Source organism: Prionailurus viverrinus, chromosome C2 (genome assembly GCF_022837055.1).
Source record: "Prionailurus viverrinus isolate Anna chromosome C2, UM_Priviv_1.0, whole genome shotgun sequence".
In the NCBI taxonomy this organism is placed as follows: Eukaryota; Metazoa; Chordata; class Mammalia; order Carnivora; family Felidae; genus Prionailurus; species Prionailurus viverrinus.
The window spans coordinates 34,021,611-34,041,421 of record NC_062569.1 but is presented as its reverse complement, the minus strand read 5'-3'; the positions used below and the strand labels follow the sequence as shown (position 1 = coordinate 34,041,421).

Genomic DNA, 19,811 nt, shown 5'->3' with positions numbered 1-19,811 from the left:
GGCAGCGGTCTTAAACTTTTCCTTACAAAACTACCACCAGGAGACCTCGTTAAGACATGGATTCTTAGTGAGGTCCCTCAGAGATTTCGATTCTGGGAACTGAAAACTTGGGGCAGGGACCCGACAGCTTGTATCTTTAACAAGCTCCCAGGTCATTCTGATCACAGTGCTAGGGCGTGTTGAAGAATGAGTGGACAGGCCTCCCTAGGCTAGGGGACCCGCTCAGACCCTGGGAGAAGGTGACTCCTCCGCCTTGAGGCTCCAAAGTCACAGCTGTCACTTTGTCATCAAATTCTTACCGGCAGCCTATGGACCTCAATTCTTTTACAAAGGGAGTATCTTTTGTGCCACAAGGAGCAAGGGAAGGCAAGGGCTAGCAGATGAAAACACAGTATGATGAGTCTGCCTGGCTTTGGGCACTGCTCTGGCCCCTAAAAAGGTGAGCCACTTCCACCCAGTAGCTGCTTTCTATAGCCAAGCAGCAGAGGTAGGACATGCCACCAGGGGCCCTGAGAAACCAGGGTCTGGTCCTGACCTTCTTTCTGCAGCCTCAGGTTTCTCCCCATTGAAGGAAGTGAGGCTGTGATGCCTATGCTGCCCAGGTCTACAATCAGGAGACAATGAACGCAAATCTACTCTATATGGAGACAAATTAAGAGTTCTAGCAAGGTGGGGCGTCTGGGTGGCTCAGTCGGTTAAGCGTCCAACTTCGGCTCAGGTCTTGATCTCACAGTTAGTGGGTTTGAGCCCCATATTGGGCTCCGTACTGACAGCTTGGAACCTGGAACCTGCTTGGATTCTGTGTCTCCCTCTCTGTTCCCTCCCCACTCACGTGCTCTCTCTCTCTCTAAAATAAATGAACATTAAAAAAAAAAAAAAAGCTGTAGCAAGGTTCATCCCCCTAGAACATGGACACTATCCTGACTGCTATATTACAGGTGTGAGCACTTACCCAAAGAAGGCCTGGAAACTCTTAAAGTTGCCCAAGCCCGTGGTCAAGTCACCAAGACCTTAGATGCCTGCTTTTGCCCCTCAGAGAAACTTAAGTAGATGGGGCCTCGGCCCCCACCAAGAGCCTCCCTGTGCTAACTTACATCTTGCTGCTGTTAGTGTGCTTGGGCCAAAGCTTCCCAGGCAGTGGGCTCATATTTTAATGACAGCATTTTTTTAGACAGTGGCAGTAATGAGAGATCAGAGAAGAGATAGACTGTAAAGCAAACTCAAGTCAGAATTCCAGGCTAGCAGAGGCCACCACAATGGCGCCACACATCAATGCTTCATCTCTAGGTGGTCGTGCTTTACTTCTTAAACCCTCGAGGAAAAATGATTCCACAGCAGTGAGGAAACGGAGCCAGAGTGATGGCTGGATCCAGCAGTGTGGAGCCTAGGCAGGGCCCACAGATGGACTAGGAGGCCTGGACGGCAGCTTTGGGCCACCAGACCCTCTCAGGAGGCAGGGAGATTGGAGGGCTTCACTTAAAAGGCCTGCGTGTCACCAGGTGAACCCGGCTCACTCCCTGTCACAGGGATGGTAGCTCTTCCCATGGGAGCAACCGTGTGCAGACACACAGACACAGAGAAAGAGACACAGACATACAGAGATAGACTATGTTCCTGTGTCTCTGTATCTCAAAGACCTGAGACACACGCTCCTGTCTTTCGAGATAGATCCCTTCTCTGTGGTGCCTATTCAGTGGTTCCTCCTCTACCAGAAACTGGTCCCTCATTTCATTCACTTGTTTTCTGGTGAAGAACAGCCTTCGCCCCCTTCTCTCTGTTCTTGGGAGGTAAACATTTAACCTTAAAAATTGCTTTTAAATCTGCCCACTCTTCTGCTTAAAATTACCCCGCTAAAAGTGCTTTAAAGGAAAAAACATTTTGCCAACTTGAAGTTCCACTTAGTGCTGCTCTAAAATCCATAGGCTATTTAACAACACACCCAGCCTGCAGACTGGCCCAAGCCAGCTGGACCCAGTAGAAGGGGGGGATGCTGAGCAGATAAAACTCCAAAGGCACTCACCAGCCATGAGAATACTGGTGCCAAGAACCTGTCACCATTTGCTGAGGAGTAAGGGCTTGGAGCATGGAGGGACTACCTGGGCTCTAGAGAGTCTTTCTTTCAAGGAGGCCTGAGTGTAATGCTAAGTCTCCAGACAGTTCAGTCACACAGTTAGGTTTGGTAGTGCCCAAAGGTTAACAAACATATCCTCTTGCTTATCAAACTAGCATAGGCAATGCCTCAGAGATACTGCAGGTTTAGTTCTAGGCCACTGCAATGAAGTGAGTATTACCATAAAATGAGTCAAATGAATTTTTTCGTTTCCTATACGAAAGCTATGTTTACACTATACTGTAGTCTAGTAAGTGTGCAATAGCATGTTTTAAAAAAAGTACATACATTAATTTAAAAATATTTTATGGGGTGCCTGGGTGGCTCAGTCGGTTAAGCGCCCGACTTCGGCTCAGGTCATGATCTCGCGGTCCGTGAGTTCAAGCCCCACGTCGGGCTCCGTTCTGACTGCTCAGAGCCTGGAGCCTGCTTCGGATTCTGTGTCTCCCTCTCTCTCTGACCCTCCCCTGTTCATGCTCTGTCTTTGTCTCAAAAAAAAAATAAATAAATGTTAAAAAAATTAAAAATATTTTATTGCTAAAAAATGCTAACCATCATCTGAGCTTTCAGGAAGTCACAATCACTAATCACAGATCACCAAATATAACAATGGTGCAAAAGTGTGAAACACTGCAAGGATTACCAAACTGTGACACAGAGACACGAAGTCAGCAAGTGCTGTTGGGTAAATGCACTGATAGACTTGCTCGATGCAGAGTTGGCACAAACCTTCAATTTGTAAAAAAAAGAAAAAAAATGCAATTATCTGCAATGCGTAATAAAATGATGTACAACTTAAAAGACCAAAAAATGGAGGAGCGCCTGGGTGGCTCAGTCAAACGCCCGACTTCAGCTCAGGTCATGATCTCACCGTTTGTGAGTTCTAGCCCTGCAATGGACTCTGCGCTGACAGTGTGGAGCCTGCTTAGGATTCTCTCCCTCCCTCTTTCTGCCCCTCCCTTACTGGTACATGCACATGAACTCTCTCTCTCATCATCAATACATAAACTTACAAAAAAAAAAAAAAGAGAGTAAAAAATGTAGTATCAATGCTGTTAAGGCCAGAGTGAAGTGGGAATGAGAATCTTTTAAGTTGTTCCCAAGCCTTGACCTATCAGTTTAACATGTAGGAATCTATAGTAAGGAACTTGCGAAACTTGAGACTAAGATTCACGCAGCATGTGAGGAACAGATTTTTACCGAGAGCCCACTATGTACTAGGCACCAACTGAGGAACTGCAGGTACAGATCGGAGCAGGAAACACACCTTGCCTCAGAAGAGCATTCAGTCTGGAAGAAAAGTCAGATGCAAAAATAGGTAGGTGCAAGTCCAGAAAGGAAGTGGGGTGACACAGGTTCCGGGTGCTGCGGGGGCCTGAGGAGCAGTGTCTGAGAGTGGGGAGCCTGAGCTTGGACTTGAAGGAAAGGACAAGGGAGCCCCTGGCAGGTCAGAGGGAGAAATTCCAGACAGACACAGGAAACACCCCCACCTCTGCTAGCTACATGAGTAGGACAAACCTGAAATAACTGAGATAATCAATGCTAGAGCAATCTTTTAAGTAGTGTAGGGTATATTCACATTAAGGGTATCATAATCCTTAAGCATGTTTTTGAAGAATGTTATAGAATGTTAAGAACAAAAAAAAAAAAGAAAAAAAGGGTGCAAGTTTTTTAAGAAACCATGTTTGTATACTTTCTATACAAAAGAAGTACACACACATAGAATAATGTTATCTCTGGGTGGAGGGACTGTTGGTTCTAATTCTTTTAGGCCATTTCCAAATATTCTACGATGGGAATACTTCCACTTGACAACCAAAAAAAAAGATTTTTAATCACTTTTTATAACCAGTTACTTAAGAAAGTAAACATGACATGGGCAAAGATATGGAGTGGGTGATTCTGGGGTCTTGAAACATCCTGTATTTTCCTGGCTCTTTCCTCTGAGTGTCTGGAGGTCCTGGCACCCTGCGATGGGGTTTCACGGGCAGGAGCGGCCACCCTGAGTTCCTAGAGAGAGAGGGCTTGCAGGAGCTGGGCCCTGACTCCCAGTGTGGCCTGAGGGGGTCACCTCTCATACCCTTGGCTTGAAAGGCAGGGTAAAGAGAATGGGGCTTTCCCCTTCCCCTTTAATAGTCCCCACTGGGACAGAAAACACCTTTTAACTCTTCATTATTTGCAGTGAAGAAGGAGGAAGAAGGAAATCACTTTCCTCAGGCACATGCGAACACTTTGGGGCTACAAGCTCTAGGTTTCCTGAGATGAAAAACCCCTGGAACTCTCCCAGGAAATAACTGAAGGGAGGGGTAGGAGGGTCAGGAAGGAGGAAGGGAAGGCGAGGTCTCCTCTGTGTGGCTGGGTTGTGACCTTCAGGCTGCAGCCCACACTCTCCAGCGGCCCCCCAGTGTCATTGGGAACATTCCCACTCAAGTGCCAGCTCAACCTGCTGTCAGGCCAGGGCCAGGAGACCCATGGAAGCTGGTGAGCAGCTCTTCACACTTCCTGCCCGCTGGACAGGAGGCCACGACAGAGGAGCAGGGCAATGGCTGTCCCCTGCTTGGCCCTGATCCTTGTCTACCACGTGACCTTCCCATTACTAAGGTCCTCAGGTACTTAGCTGGGAGACAAGACTGCTGTGGACACTTCTGTCGCAGAAAAATTCAGCCCCTTCTACATAAAGCAACGGGCAGCCTCATGTGAGTTAGGGTATCACAAGTTGCTGTCCCAGAATCTTCTCAGCCCAGAACGAGATTACAAGCTCAAGTGACCATACCTACCCACAGTCCCCATCCCTTTCCCCAGCCAGTATCACCCAAGTGTTGCTTCGTGGGCCACTTCCAGCCTGGGTTAGATCCCCTCCCCCAGGCTTTCTCAGAGCCTTGTGCAGCCACCTCATAGGACTGATCACACTGTATCAGGAAAGGCTGTTCTAGCGGGTCTGAATCACCATCTAGACCAGGGGTTCCTTGAGGGCGGGGACCAGGTGTCACTCATATCATTAGTCAGCCTGCAGCACCATGCCTGACACATTGCAAGCCCTCGATAGATGATTCCTGACTGAGTATAGGAATGAACACACGGATGCCTAAGATCCCTGTGCTGGGCCTGGAGGGCAGACGCCCATGTTCTGTCTCTCTAATTGCCCAGCCATGGCCCGAGACATGCTAAGTTCATAAAGCATCACTAAGATGTGGGGCAGAGACTCAGGGGGATGACTAAATCATGCTGTGCCTCTTCCTTCCTAAGGACAAGCCTGACTCCAAGCCATATGCATGACCTCACGGGACTGCAGGGACCCCACAAGTAAGTCCCCTAACTCCAAGCAGATCCCACAGCACTGGCTCCAAGAATTGAGCTCAATTGAGTGGCCAGCCCAGCTCAGAGCTGTCATTGCATTTACTTCCTCTAATTAACAAAAGTATCAGAATGGGACAGACCAAGAGCGCCTGGGCTCTGGAAGACTGCTGTTCCACCCACAGAAGGAATGTCAAACTCAGCCCCAGGAAAGCAAAGCACTCAACCCTGGTCTTCAACCTGAATGATGCACAGGAAGGCCTGGAGGGCAGTATCCTGGGGACACTGCCGGGAGTTCTGGAATGCTCACAGCTTTGTGTGAACAGTTTTCCCTGGTGCTTGCCTCACCTGATGTCCCCAGGGCGCACCTAGTTAGATGATGGGTAGGCAAGAAAGACTGCGGAACCCAGTCCTGTGGGTGGGTGGCACTACAGAAAAGCCAACTTGGGACTGATTCATGATGACAGACTCCTACAGCTGAAAAGACTCCAGAGGGCATCTCCTGGGGTCTCATCATTTTCAGAGGGGAGCCAGTGACCCAGGGAAGACAGGGGACCTTCTCGAGTTCCCCTGGTGGATGAGCATCAGACTCCAGGTCCCTACCAGCCACCACATCACCTCAGCCCCCACCCCCATCCCAGCAGATACTGAGGGTTAATTGTCTCTAACAAAGCCACCAACTGATTGCTATCAGCTGGCCGGAGAGCAAGTCCGGCTAGACCGGAGACCCAGACAGACAAAATGCCAGGCTTTCTGATAGTTCTTCCCCCGCTCTACTCAGTCTCAGGCCTTCATCCCCCAAACCTGGAGCCAGGCAAGGCTCTCACTGAGGTTCCCTCAGCACGGCACACAGAGAACAGTTGTGATAGGGCAAAACACACCTCTGATAAACCAGTCAGGTTTATCAGGTTACTGAGCACAGATCAAGGGCCTGATGAATATCCTGAAAGGGCACGGGGCCTAGAAGGAGAAATCTGGTGCACAAGGTCAGGAGATCAGCCGGCCAAGCTTCAACCAGGGGCCCAGACCTCGGGGAGCGGGGCATCGAAGGGACCCTGCAAAGGATCTTGAGGAGCCCAGCGCATGAAGATCAGAAGGGAAATGGCTTCTGGAGTGCGGTCGCTGGAACTTAAGGACCTATAGGAGCAGGTCCCAGAAAGAGCCAGGGGCCCGGGATGGAGTCTCACTGCCATGTGCTACCTGTTCCCCTTGCTTGCTTTGCCCTCTGCAGCCACGGGGGGTTTCACCAGCTCTGCAGCAGCAAGGACTCCACTTTTGTCACTACCCGGTCCACAGTCCCCAGCCCTGGCAAGATGGGCTAATGGAAGAGGCTCCTCGTTCCTTGAAAAATATATCTAAAAACTGTGTGCAAGATATATAAAAAAACATTCGCACATGAACAGTGAGGGGCAGCCATTCCTCTGTTCAGAGGATGAGAAGTGGGGGCAGCTCGGCCTGCTCTTTCCGAGTGGCCAGGCCACGTTCACAAGCCAAGAGGACCCACGGCTTCTTCACTGGTGACCCCTCTCAAAGCAGAAGAATCCTTTATTCCAGCTCTCTCTTCCCTGGAAGGGACCCAGAGGGAAGGCAGAGCTGTGTGAATGAAGCTTGACCAGAAACAACCTCCTTTCATAGGTGGGCACACTGAGGCTCAGGCAGGGAAAGGAATCTCTAAGATCCTTTCTTATGATGCCCTGGGGGCAGCAGCTTGGAGCAGTGTGTTGAGGAGTCTCACAGGCAGGAAACATTGCTCCATTGAAAACTAAAAATGCCCACGGTGGTCCAGCAGGGGAGACTGGCTCCAGCTCAGCCTGGCCAGGGCCTCCTCTACCCGCTCACAGGGGCTTGGTGCAAATTAGAACAAGGTGCTCTTTCCCAAGCAGCCTGTGGGCTGGATTCCCCACACCCTCCTTTCAAGACCGTCAAACTTTTCTTCAACTCCCCCCAACTATTGGTTTGCCATGTGTAAATTTGTAAAAATATTTCTTGATATCAAAGGAGGTCATAAACCGTTGACTCCACTTCTGTGCAAGAAGTCAGTTCTCAAAACAGGGAGGATGGCACACTGAAAGGTCCATATATAAAGACACTGGTGCTGTGAAATCGTGGGCAAGGGTCATGCTGCCCCCACCGTACCCAGACCCATGTCTCTGTCTTCATCAACAGTATGCATTCCTCACAACAGGGAGAGAGTATGCAACCAAGTGGCTTTCAGGTTTTCCACATCATCTCCCTTTGGCAACCTTCCCGAGGAGGCAGGGCGAAAAGCCCACACCTGAATCTAGTTGCGTGCTCTACACAGGTGTTCACGCAGACGACCAACCTCCCCAGACCTGCTTCTCATTCTAGATGCCCAGCTCCCCAGATTAGAAAACGCCTTGGAAGATTCCTGGATCCCTCCCTCACACTAATCTAGAGGCCACCAAGCACCCAGAGTCCCACTCTTACACATCTATTGTACTCCTCCTCAGTCCTCAGTACCACCATCTTGGCTTAAATCAATTTCTCATCTTGTCTCTCTTCTCCAGCTTCACTCCCCGCCCCCCCCCCCCCCCATGCTGCTTTTTACAGCATCTTTCCAAAGCCTTCCAGAGGCTCCTTGTGGCCTTCAGAATCAGGCCCAACTTCCACCAAGCCCGCCTCAGTTTGGCCCCTGTCCATCAACCCTTACCACACACTCCAGCCGAACCAATCCAAACCATATGGTGCTCCCTCATATACTGGCCATTCTGTGCCTCCATGGTGTGCTCGAGAGCCTCCCCCAGCCTGGAATCCCCTTTGCAGGACCACTGCCTCAGTCCAAAATGTAATCCACGTCCTGGCTCACCAAACTGGCCAGCCACGCCAGCCAGGAGAGTCTGAAGACTGCAAGCTGAGGCCAGACTCCTCCCAGGACTCTGCCAAGGCAACAACAGGCTGTGGTCTGGGGACATTTTGATATGGAAACAAAGCCAGATGTCCTTCGCTCCATGCTTTCAACCCTTGACTGAACCCTTGACTGTTCAGACTATCTCTGGCTTCCCTGAGACCTCTATGGCAATTACCTACATGCATCCACTTCCTGCCCCAGACTGTCCTCTTGGAAGGAGAGACACCATCACCTTCCTCTGTGTGTCCCTAGACCCAGCCGGGTCAGTCCTGGGGTATGGTTTATGAGATGAGGTAGCTTCCTGTGTTGTCTCACCCATCAGGCTGAGCTCCCCATTGGCTAGTTTCATGTTGCTCCTGGTGTTCGTGTGCGGGGGGGCAGGTGATGGTGGTTGAGGCATGTCAATGCCCCCACAGGATCTGATTCTTGCCTCAATTTTGGAAACATTACCTTTTGCAAACAACTAAGTGTCTAGAGGCCTCCCTAATACAAGAAGGGGCAGAAAGAGAGGGCCGTCTCTTGGTGAGGACTCACAAGCCCCCCTCTTGGATTGATGCCACCATGGGGTCACAACAAAAGTCTGGCAGGCATCCAGGACTCCCTCGACAATAAGCAAGGAGCATGGATAGGCCCAGGCCTGCTTTCTGGGTCCACATCTTTCAGGATCACAAGACCCCAAAGAACAATCAGGATAATCAAGTTTGGGAGACAGGTTGCAAATACTGTTGCCATGGCTGCTACCATAGAAAAGTTGTCATTGTGATTATTGTGCACCCTTAGTAGAAGGTTTGGGCCCCCTCACCCTCAATATATGTAAACCAATTTACAAAACTGTACGGTCAATCCATGTATTAAATATCAGTGTTATGAACTGAACCATATTCCCCAAACTCATATGTTGAAGTCCTAACCAGGACCCTGGAATGTGACTGTTTTTGGAAAGAGGGCCCTTAAATAGGTGATTAAGTTAAAATTAGGTCCCATTAGGGTGGACCCTAACCCAATGTGATTGGTGACCTTAAAGGAAGAGGAAATTTGGGGGCACCTGTGTGGCTCAGTGTCTGAGTGGCTCAAGTGTCTGACTCTTGAAACTCTGGATTTCGGCTCAGGTCATGATCTCACAATTCGTGAATTAGAGCCCCCATCAGGCTCTGTGTTGACAGCTTGGAACGCACTTAAGATTCTTTCTCTCCCTCTCTCTCTGCCCCTCCCCTGCTAGCTTGCACATGCACGCTGTCTCTCTCAAAATAAACTTAAAACGAAGAGAAAATTTGTACACAAATATATACAAAGGGAAGACCATACGAAGACATGACGGAGACAGCCATCTACAAGCCAAAGAGAAGCCTCAGAAAAGGCAAAGCCTGCTGACAATTTGGTCTTGACCAGTTTCCATTGTTTGTGTGACTGGGTTTGTGTTTGTGTGTTTGTGGTATTTTGTTATAGCAACCCTAGCAAACGAATATAGTCAGGCTTAATTTCTCTCGTTTTAAAGATAAACATAAAACAGATCTTTCTAATTGGTTCTTCCCACAAGCACTTTGGAGGCTACTGTCATGGCCTGACTGAATTTTAGAATACGGGCCTCAGGCCAGAGGAAAAGAGGGGCCTGAGGGCCTCTGGACATCTCCCACTGTGGGCCTGAGTGTGTCTGGAAGAATCAGAGAAGCACCCAGAGGGGTAGGTTTGCCGCAGACCAAGCCTTGGACCAAACACCCTTCTTCCAGTATTTCCCAGACTCACCGGATCCTAAGATTCACCCAGGTGCCTCAACCCCACCTGGGAGTTGCCAGGTGGGGCTCTGAACTTGTTTTGGTTAAGTGGGCCAGGTGATTCTCAGGACCAGAAGCGTTTGAGAAACCCTAATACAGGCCCTTCCACACCAGGAGGGGGGTGTGTAGTTGGAGTGTGAATATGTGTTTGTGTCCGGGCGGGTCTTAGCATCCCACCAGGCGGAGGCAGGGAGAGAAGCTCGTGATCCAGCTTCCCAGCCCACCCTTCAATCCCATCACTAGCCCGCCCCCTCTGTCCGGACCTCTGCGGAGGCAACTAGGCTGAAGTTTCTGTCATTGCTGCATTGGCGGATCCGTTTTGCGCCTTGCATTCTTTCTTTGAATCAACAGGTGAGTGGAAGAGATAAATGCCTTTTGCTTCCCTCCCGAGTAACTTTGCAAAGTCCCAGACGCCTTTTTTTTTTTTTCCTGGGTGTGGCCCGCCCGTAACTTTTCTCCCAGGCTCTGGGCCCTTAAATGAAACCTAAGTTCCCCGCTCCCCGAGCTGCCAGACCAAGGCGGGTATGAGGCTGAGGGACGTCGCGTCGAGGGATCTGTACTCCCTGCTTGGTGGGGCACCAGGTATTCGGATCGTGGAGCGCCGCCCCCAGCTCCCCCGGTGCCAGTAGGTTCCTTCCGAACCTCCAAAGGCATCCACCCCACCTCCGCCCCCCTCGACCCTGCTCACCCAGGCCGGCAGGTGCTGGCCCCGCAGTTCGCGGCTAATGAACTGGCGTTCGTTGTCTAGGAATTCGAATGCAGCCGCAAGCCGTCCGAGCTTCCCGCGACGGTTCCTGCGCCACCACATCCACAGCAGAGCGCCGAGCAGCAGCCAGGTTATGCTGAGCCCCAGGTAGCCGGCAAGGTAGACCGGCGCCAGGTAGAACAGCACTCGCGCCACAAAGGTGTACAGCTCAGGCAGCAGCTGGCTGGACAGGCGCGGCTCGGGGCTGGGTGAGCTCTGGCTTCCCTGGGCGCTGGGGGCGCCGGGCTCCTCCGCTTGCATCTCGTCGCCACCGTATTACCCTTTCCCAGAGCTTCACCCGAGCTCAGGTCCACGCGTCCTGACGCCAGGGCACATCGGTCCTCCAAGCGCGAGGACCCGGCCGCCGCGCCGCACCTGCCCTGCGGGACTCGGACTCGCTGCTGAAGTCTGGGCGCTCAGTTCCAGGGCTTCGCTGCCGCCACCGGGAGCGCGGGATGTGCAGATACGCGGCGCCGCCGCGCTCAACTCCCAACCAAAGCCCGGGCTTGCGACGTCTCCGCCCCCATAGGCGGGCCCAGGGAAGGAGGCGGGGTCAGACCGTGGGCGGGGCTCCTGCGGGGTTCTGAAGAGCAACCAGCGGGCGTGGGCACCCTCCTACTGCAAGGTCCCGCGCAGGCGTCAGCTAAGGGCGCAGTTGCAACGCCCGGGTAGAGCCCTGGTTGGTCTAGGTGCTGCCCCAGGCGGTTTATGACTCACCGAGGCATGTGGACAAATGGCTTGTCATGGGTAAATATCACATAAAACCTGTTTCCTACACCCGTTTATAATATGCAGTCTAGTATATGGGCTGTGAGCTGGGCGTTCGAGGCTCTCCACGGACCGGCTCGCCGGGCCTCTCCACCCCACAGTGGGTCTGACTCAGCCCTCCATCTGGCCCCTAGAGCCCGGCATCGATGCCCGCTCCTCTGGCATCCCTAAAGCTTAGACCTGGTCCCCAATCCAAGCTAGCCAAGCCCAAGGTGCCTCTTGCCCCCCACAATCCCCTGTGTCCTGCATTCCCCACTGTGTGTCTGTCAGTTTGGATCTTAATTCACCACCCCACCCCCCACCCCCATCATCAGACTGGGAGTTTCCAGTGTCCAGGCTGTCCTGCTAGGCTCTGGGCTGCCCAGCACAGCAAGTGGTGGGTGTTCACAAGGGAGATGAAGGGCAAGCCCTGGGGTGACTGGAGGTCAGTTGTGAAGCCCATGGTTTCTATCTAATCGTTTCTGAATTATGTGAGCAGGGGAGTCTCAGTCTCCACCTTCAGACAGTAAATTGTCTTGTGAATGGCATACATTTTAGGCAGTTCTCATGAGTGATCACATCCATTACTGGAATGTGATTTTGGAGGTGACAAATGCACTGGAATGATTCCGAACTTTCAGTAGTTTCATTGAATGGCTGGACCCAATGGACAACAGCCAGAAAATAACTATACTGTTTCCCTCTGTCCCTATCCTCTCCTGGATAAATTCTTTGCTGCAATGAGTGTTTTCAAAAACAGTGTTCCTTTGGTTCCTGTTGGGCTCTCCTCTATCATTCTTCCAGGCCATTCTTCCTGGCCTTCCAGGACTCAGTCAAAATGGAAGCTGAAAGCCTCCCAGCTTAACATTGTTCCGCTATTTCCCAGGATAGCCTGGGAAATCAGTATAGGAAATGTGGTTTACTTAACGGTTTTTGTGGTTTTGTTTTGTTTTGGAAAGTTCCTTTCTTGGGTGTACACAATCCTATTAAAGGCTCTGAGAATTCCTGCAGATAAAAAGCTGTTAAATTTTATTTAACTCAGTTTCCAAAATTATTTGACCACAGAACTCTTTCTCAAAACACTTCTGTTATTGGTTGACCCAAGTCAGCTTAAGCTAAAGAACGGTGAATATATGATGAGGATATAGGAAGTGCTCTGTGAACCTGAGTCAGGAATCCAACCCGCTGTCAGGATGGACGCACCAAGAAGCTGACTGTTGACTCAGCTCTGAATCCCTGCTGCTATTCCTACTGACCTGCCTCCTCTGCCTCCAGCTGAAGTGGAGAACATAGCACCTTTTCCACAGCTTCCACGCTCACAGAACTTTCCAGAGAGACTGCTTGACCCTTATCCTGTCCCAAGTCCAAATGCCTCGGAGAGAGGCCCCAACTGTATCCATCATCCCCTCCCCTCTTGACACACACCGGGTCCTACTTCCAGGTCCCTCTTCTGGGTTGGTGTATTTGCAGAGGGGATGTGGGAGTAGGGTGTTCAGAGGAGGATCACCAGAAAAAGGAAGGTTGCTGATTTGTGAGCTGGATGGACACCCACAAGATCGCCAGCATGAGACTTGGATCATCTTGCGGAACACCGCTACCCCAGCTGCACTGCCTTTTCTGCTCCTTGAACACACCAAGCTCATGTATGCCTCAAGGCTTTTGTACTTGCTGTTTCTTCTACCTGCAAAGTTCCCCTTCTGAATGTTCCCCACAGTATGTTAGGGTAGTGGCATTATGCTTGATTTTTTTTCCTTTTTTAAAAACATTTTTTAATGTTTATTTATTTTTGAGAGAGAGAGAGAGAGAGAGAGAGAGAAAATGCAAGTGGGGGAGGGGCAGAGTGAGAGGGAAACACAGAATCCAAAGCAGGCTTCAGGCTCCAAGCTGTCAGCACAGAGCCCAACCTGGGGCTCGAACTCATGAACTGCAAAATCATGACATGAGCCAAGGTTGGATGCTTAACCGACTGAGCCACCCAGGCACCCCGGTTAATTTTCTTTTTTAAACTTTATTTATAATGGCATTAAATTGCTCTCATAAATTAAATATATAAGAAACGTGGCACCTAAAACTTCATATCCCGCCTGAGACTGAATCTGTACCTAGAACATTTGAACTATTATTTCTCTTGACCTGGATACCCTACTATCTATTTATTTATTTATTTATTTATTTATTTATTAGGCGTCAAGTCAAATGCTGAGCCCAATGCAGGACTTGAACTCACAACCCTTTAAGTTCTTTAAGCTAAAGAACTGAGAATGTGTGATAAGGATATAGGGAAGTGCCCTGGAACCTGAGATCAAGACTTGAGCTGAGATCAAGAACCAGACACTCAACCAACTGAGCCACCCTGGCACCCCTCTAGTTTAGTTGCTTTAGTGAGTAAAAGACATTTTACACACTGTTTGATCATCACAAAACCTGGGCAGAATCATCGGACCATCTCTCTCCCTCTCTCTGCCTCCTCCTCTGCGCACATGCACGCTCTCTCTCTCAAAAATAAATAAACATTAAAAAAATTTAGAAGTGGAATTGCTGGATCATACGGTAATTATTTGTTTAATTTTTTGAGGAACCACCATACTGTTTTCCACAGATTTTGCCATTTTCAATCCCCACCAGCATGTGTGAGGGTTCCACTTTTCCTACCAACATTTGTTATTTTTTTTATGGTAATCATCCTAATGGGCATGGGGATATCTCATTATTGTTTTGACTTGGATTTCTCTGGTGATTAGTAATGTTGAGTTTCTTTTCATATGTTTGTGTTCCTTTGTATATCACCATTGAGAAAACACAGAAACACTTCTGGGGATATAATGTACAACCATGGTGACCAGGGTTTAAAATACTGTATTCTAGGGGTGCCTGAGTGGCTCAGTTGGTTAAGTGTCTGACTCTTGATCATTTAGGTCTTGATCTCAGGGTTGTAAGTTCAAACCCCATGTTGGGCTCTGCACTGGGCATGAAGCCTACTTTAAAAAAAAAAACACTTATTCTATATTTGAAAGCTGCTAAAAGAGTAGATTGTAAAAGTCCTCTCCACTCCCAGACACAAAATTGTAACTATGTGAGGTGATATAAATGTGTTAACCTTATTTTGGTAATCATTTCACAATATATACATATATCAAGTTATTACATTGCACACCTTTAGCTTACCCAGTGTTATATGTCAATTATATCTTAATAAAGCTGGAAACAGGGGCGCCTGGGTGGCGCAGTCGGTTAAGCGTCCGACTTCAGCCAGGTCACGATCTCGCGGTCCGGGATTTCGAGCCCCACGTCGGGCTCTGGGCTGATGGCTCAGAGCCTGGAGCCTGTTTCCGATTCTGTGTCTCCCTCTCTCTCTGCCCCTCCCTCGTTCATGCTCTGTCTCTCTCTGTCCCAAAAATAAATAAACGTTGAAAAAAAAATTTTAATAAAAAAAATATAAAAAAAAAATAAAGCTGGAAACAATTTAAAAACACAAAACAGTAATAGGCTGTGTGACCATATGCAAATGTCCTTCGCACCCTGGACCTTAGCAATCCCTTGTGTCCACCATGAAGGGTTTAACCAGGGCATCTGGGAGGTCTTGGGTACTGGTTCCCTCAGTATGTCTTGATAATTCACTGGGTCACCAAGCTTCGTACCTAGCAGTAGGGGCTTCATGTTTGTGAAGGAACACACACAAGAATGAATACACAAATGTGTTGGAGCCAAGAACAGGATGGCCCTTAATCATATTTTCTGATAAAAAGCAACAGACGGAGCTGCTTAGCTTGGAATCTTTTCAAGCCAGGACCGAAAACCACACGAGCAAGTGATATTTGACAATATTTATAAAACACTGTATGGGGTGCTGGGGGGGGGGATGGAAGGGTACAGAGGCTGTACCTAAGAAGTCAACTATTTCATACTCTCATCATGAAAATGTGGCAGAGGTGTGTGTGTGTGTATGTGTGTGTGTGTGTGTGTGTGTGTGTGTGTGTGTGTGTGTGGTGAAGGTGGTGGGACAGCAGGAAGATTTCAGAGGCGGGAGGGTGGGAGATGTCCCCACAATGTCCTTCGTGATTTGACCACCACCTGCCACTCCAAGACCACCTCCTGATGGATTCATCCTGTGCCTGTGCTTCCAAAGCTACCACACTTCTCCCTGTGCTCTCACGCTCTAAGCGGAAAGAAGGTGGCCCTGTGGGTCTTCGCTGTTCGGGGTCAAAATGGAGTTCCTAGACACGCGCATTGGGGCATAGCAGTGTTGGTCATTGCTGTCATCTCAGAGGGTCAGGCTCTAATTGCTCCCCCCTCCTCCAACCTGGTGTGGGGGACACGGCCAAGGAGATGACCGCGTTGTTAAAGGCCTCAGCCAGGTCACCCTCAGATGCTCACCACAGGCAGGGTCTGTGGCCTCCTTTCCCAGAGATGTGGTTCTAGAACTCCTCACACAGGTCCTGGAGGCAGAGGTTTGGGGAGCCTGCCTCACCCCTTCCTTCAATACTCTTCCCACCCTCCCCCTTCTTCTCCACTTCGTTGGCTCAACTTTCATTCCTGCCGTTCTTGACACCCACAAACTAGTACTTTGCTTCCCAAAAATAAATGAGACCAGAGGTGTCTTTTTTTTTTTCCTGCCATAAAACACCCTGAGGTAAAATGCACTATTTTCAACCGTTTTAAGTGTACATTTCAGCAGCATTAAATACATTCACGTTGTTGCCCACCCACCACACACCATCCATCTCCAGAACTCTTCCATCATCTCAGGCTGCAACTTGTACCCACTAAACAGTAACTCCCCATTTCCCCTGCCCCAGCCGCTGGCGACCACTGTTTTATCTTCTGCCTCTATGAATTTGACTACTCTAGGTACCTCATGTAAGTGGAATGTTTGCCCTTTTATGACTGACTACTTTCACTTAGCCCAGTGTCCTCAGGTTTCATCCATGTTGTTGCATGTGTCAGAATTTCCTTTTTAAGGTTGGATAATATTCCATTGTACCTATGAATCACATTTTGTTTCTCCGTTCTTCCATTGATGGGCATTTGGATCGTTTCTCCCTTTGGTGGTGACTAATGCGGCTATGAACACAGGTGTGCAAATATCTGTTTGAGTCCTTGCTTTCAGTTCTTTGGGGTATGCACCCGGAAGAGGAATTGCTGAATCGTGTGGTAAGTCTATGCTTCATGTTTTGAGGAAATGTCATAATGCTTCTATATTTGTTCATTAAATTTACTTTATTCAAGTGTGTAAAATTACAGAAGTAATTCATGCTTGCTTTAGCGAATAATACAAAGATGTGTAATGAAGTTTAAAATCATGTACCCCATGTGTGATCGACGTATCCACTTGGTTTATGTCCTTTCTCACCTGTCTATGTGTTCATACAAAGAAAACAGAGCAAGTTTTGGTTCTTTTTCTTCTTTTTCTTTTCTTTCTAAAATGAGATAATAGAAACTCAAAAGTTCTCCAACATAATTCCCCAAATCCCGATGAGCTACATACTAAATATTCAAATTATTTTATAGTTGGTTATTAAAATAGACAAAAATAACAGTCATGTGCTCATTACAGTGGTAAAAGTATGTATGCGGGAAGAAACAGCCACTAGAATTGTTGGAATCAAACAGGAAAAAAGCAGGAAAAATAGAAAAAAATGTTAGAACTCGCCAGAAGAAAATGAAAACAGTAATTCGAAAAGATCTATGTACCCCTATGTTTACTGCAGCATTATTTACAATAGTCAAGATATGGAAGCAACCAAAGTGTCCATGGGCAGATGAATGGATAAAGATGTTGTATTTGTGTATATATATATATATATATATATATATATATATATATACACACAATGGAATATTCACAGCCACAAAAAAAAAAAAGAACAAAATCTTGCCATTTGCAACAACACGGATGGGCTTAGAGGGTGTTATGCTAAGTAAAATAAATCACAGAAAGACAAATACCATATAATTTCACTTACGCAGAATCTATACAGGGGCGCCTGGGTGGCTCAGTCGGTTAAGTGTCCAGCTTTGGCTCAGGTCATGACTTGTGGTTTGGCTTGGCTCATGGCTTGTGGGTTTGAGCCCTGCGTCAGGCTCTGTTCTGACGGTTCAGAGCCTGGAGCCTGCTTCGGACTCTCTCTCTCTCTCTCTCTCTCTGTCTCTCTGTCTCTCTCTCTCTCTCTGCCCCTCCCCCATTCATGCTCTGTCTCTCTGTCTCAAAAATAAACATTAAAAAATATTTAAAAAATAAAAAACAATACAAAGAACAACAAAACCAGACTTATAAATACAAAAACAGTTTGCTGGGGTGGGGAGCAGGTGAAATAGAGGAAGATGATTAAAAGGTACAAACTTCCAGTTATAAAATAAATCACAGGGGTGAAATGGACAGTACAGGGAATATAGTCAATAATATTGTAATAACTTTGTGTAATGACCCCTGGTAACCATACTTTTTATGGTATTTCATAATTTTCAAATCACTATCTTGTGCACTAATGTATCAACTGTACTTCAATAACAAAAATAAAAATACAAAAATAAAACAAGAGAAAAAAAACCCTCCACAAGAAACCAAAATAGTCTTCTAGGTAGCTCACTACATCACTCTGCAGATGGTAAATTAATTTTAAACAAGACCAGCAGAGAATAAAGGTCTGGTTTTTTCTGTAAAAGTGAAAATGAAATCTGTCATTCAAGTTGCGAAATGAAATCTCACCCAACACAACAGTCCAGAAAAATGCCGGGAAAGGTAAGGAGAGCTCTTTTAATAGAAGGAAGTCACAGTGGCTACTGCAGTGAGACGTTCTTGATCCTACCCTTGAGTTCACCAGCCTTCAGCCTGTTGTGTGGAAGGCCTCTCCTCAACTCTGGGAAGAGAGTCTCTAAGATCCCCCAACACGTTCATGTGTATCTCCACTTCTAGGGCCCAGTAGCACCACCTGCCTGAAAGAAATCCCTGATGAATGTCATCACTTATGGAGCAAGTAAATCTCTGACTACAAGAAAAGTTTATCTTTCCAAAAGCACGTATACATATATATTTTTAGGGACAGTAGATGAGGTGTTTTATTTTAGAATCTATAATTAGATCAGCCTTAAATGTGTTGAGAATTTTCTTTCAGGCCATTGTAGTATGAAGGAAAACTGCAACTACCATTCCTTAATTGGGAAGAGTAAGGGAATATTCGTTCTTTATACCTGTTCTGACCATATACACTTATAATGATTAGTAGGTTTTTTAGTGTGGAAACATGAGCTGAAAGTGTTGATGTTATTTGATCTTGACTTGTGCATAATATCCTTTCCTTTATCTTGTATCCTCTGAAAAAATTGATTCTTCTAGTTGTGCAAAAAGAGGTCTACATCCTTCAATCTGGTGTTTAATTGCTGTCCCAGGTTTTCTACGTTTGTCTTTGGCTATTTCATTCATTTATTCAACAAGTATTGATCAAGGGCCTTTTACATGTCAGGCACTGCTTAGAACACTGGAGATGTCGCAGTGAATTAAACAGACAAAACTGCTTTGGGAAGCTTATGTCCTAGTTTTGGTTTTCTAGCTTAGTTGGCTAGCTAATACATATTTTTTTTCCCTAACATCTTCCACTCTCCTCTTTAGGGACATAATATAACTTTTGAATTTCTTCTTCCCATGACTGGAAGAAGGCAAACTCTGTCTTTTGACTTCAAATATCAGTCCTAGTTATCAGTAGAGGATCTCTATCTAGAATCTTCTCACACAGTAGTGTCAGAAACTGTTTCACATTCATTTGCTTTTCTTTGATCCGAGATCTTTTGTCAGTGCCAATCATGTTACCCAGCTGCAGATCTCTCCTCATCTATACTGTCTGGAAGACACCTGGCTTGCAGGAATGTGTCCCACAGGTCCTCCTGGGGTTGGCAGATGCAGGAGTGACAGAAAAGCCAGTCCACACTGACACTGCAGCTCAGCCCACCTGGAGATCTGTCACAGCTGAGGCAATCACCGCCGAGCAATGAATGCCAGTGCTGGCTACGGTGCACACCTGACTCTTCGGGTCCAAGGGCCAAGTGGGAAACGGACAATCTTCTCTGTCCTTACTGCCCTTTGGACAACTAGCAGGCTGTCCAATTGCACATACATCTCCATGATGACAGCAGTTCCACCCCCAGCCCCTCAGCTCCAACCATTCTATATTTCCCATCACATTGTTTTAATAATTCTAGGACTGTAAGATTTTCTTTCTTTTCTTAATCAGTTGTGTTTTTAAAACTAATTGTGAGGTTGTTTTCAAGGAATTTTTCAAT

The 19,811-nt window shown here is 47.7% G+C and overlaps 1 protein-coding gene across 1 annotated transcript in view; it reads right to left on the bottom strand.

Moving 5' to 3' along the window:
* The window catches only part of ESYT3 (extended synaptotagmin 3), a 49,589-nt gene extending 38,361 nt beyond the window's left edge, over nucleotides 1-11,228 (bottom strand). Inside the window, exon 1 of the mRNA XM_047874723.1 lies at nucleotides 10,734-11,228. Within this exon, the coding sequence (XP_047730679.1) occupies nucleotides 10,734-11,051 (318 nt within the window). The 5' untranslated portion in view covers nucleotides 11,052-11,228. The remainder of the gene's footprint in view (nucleotides 1-10,733) is intronic.
* Between the last annotated feature and the right edge of the window lie 8,583 nt (nucleotides 11,229-19,811).